Source organism: Plasmopara halstedii, assembly GCF_900000015.1.
Source record: "Plasmopara halstedii genome assembly, contig: Scaffold_2604, whole genome shotgun sequence".
NCBI lineage: Eukaryota > Oomycota > Peronosporomycetes > Peronosporales > Peronosporaceae > Plasmopara > Plasmopara halstedii.
Window position 1 is genome coordinate 139294 of NW_020189511.1, and position 1245 is coordinate 140538.

The 1245-nt window shown below is 42.2% G+C and overlaps 1 protein-coding gene across 1 annotated transcript; it reads right to left on the bottom strand.

The window, feature by feature from the left end:
- Positions 1-331, bottom strand: PHALS_15010 (hypothetical protein PHYSODRAFT_321312; the record flags this gene model as incomplete). The annotated part of the gene is made up of 1 exon (XM_024718476.1): positions 1-331. A coding segment is annotated over one exon (331 nt), but the record flags the coding sequence as incomplete, so codon positions are not given.
- Between the last annotated feature and the right edge of the window lie 914 nt (positions 332-1245).

Here is a 1245-nt window from a genome sequence, read left to right on the forward strand (position 1 = left end):
TGACTGGCAACGCCAGCGTTAATGCTTCTGATTGAAGCAGCGGAGTCGAGGTCGAACTTGGTTGCAGAGCAAGTGAAAGACTGGTGTCATCACCTGAACCAAGCAAACGAAACGGGTCGTCTAACACCAGCGACGTGGTCAATGCGTTAGAGTGGTCGACGGACAAGTGGCTGCCCGCACCCGCGGACGCAGTCATGTTCTCAGAGTTGTACAGCAGCCAAGAGAACATGTCACGATTGGTGGCGCCCATAAGCTCCATATCGGCCGTGACATCGGGGCTGGGTGCGGTAGTTAAAGTCGGTGAGCGGGGCAATGAGCCAATTTCTTTCATCTCAAATGCTTCGTGTGTGGTGGTGACGCGGCTTCCTCACGGAAGGCGTTCAGACGCCTGGATCGTTCTCAGTAGGTACTATTAATACTGAAGTACAAGTAGTAATAATTTGAGCACCATTGCAGTGCAGTCAGTGGTGCTTGTACACGTTCGGGCATGAGAGAAGTATTCTCTGCCATTTCGTGACATTGGCTACGTGGCGGAGGAGGGAAAAATAATACCACTATATATATCACGCTCTTAGTCCTTCTGTATCTGGCGGCCGATATGCGTGAGTCATGATGACCGCTTCATCATCAAAAGCTGGTGCAGTTTGTATTGAAGAGTTAAATGTTCGATACTTTTGTGCGGGTTTTAACAGAATCTCGCGTCTTGATACATGAAGTACATTCTATGTTCTTAGAATTCGGTTTCACTAGACTGAGACGCTTCGCATCAAATGTGAATCTTTCTTAGTCTTAAATGAAATATGCGGTACATGTGCGATATATATTATGCTAGAAAAATGCAATAATTTAAACATGCTTTTCTATTGGAGCTAATTTCGAATATAAGGCGCTTATTTGTATTCTTATAAAAAGGTCAGATCTAATTGAAGGGCTTGGGAAACAGGTTTTGCAGTCCAGCAAGGCCAAAAAACTTGAAGGTAGCATAGTAGCATCACTTTCAATAAACACACTGCTTTTACTACACTCTTCATCTTTTCCAAAAATGACAAAAACGTCAAGAAATAATCAAGTTAAAATAATTCGTGTTGTAGATTATTTATATCTAGTCCTTTATCATTACGTCAAATTCATTTCGATAAGTTTATTGTCAACGATATCAGCCAAAATTTACAGTACAGAGAAAGCAAGCTACAGTAGAACCTGTCTAAATTAAACCTGTTTAATTTAAAACCCTCTCTAAATTGA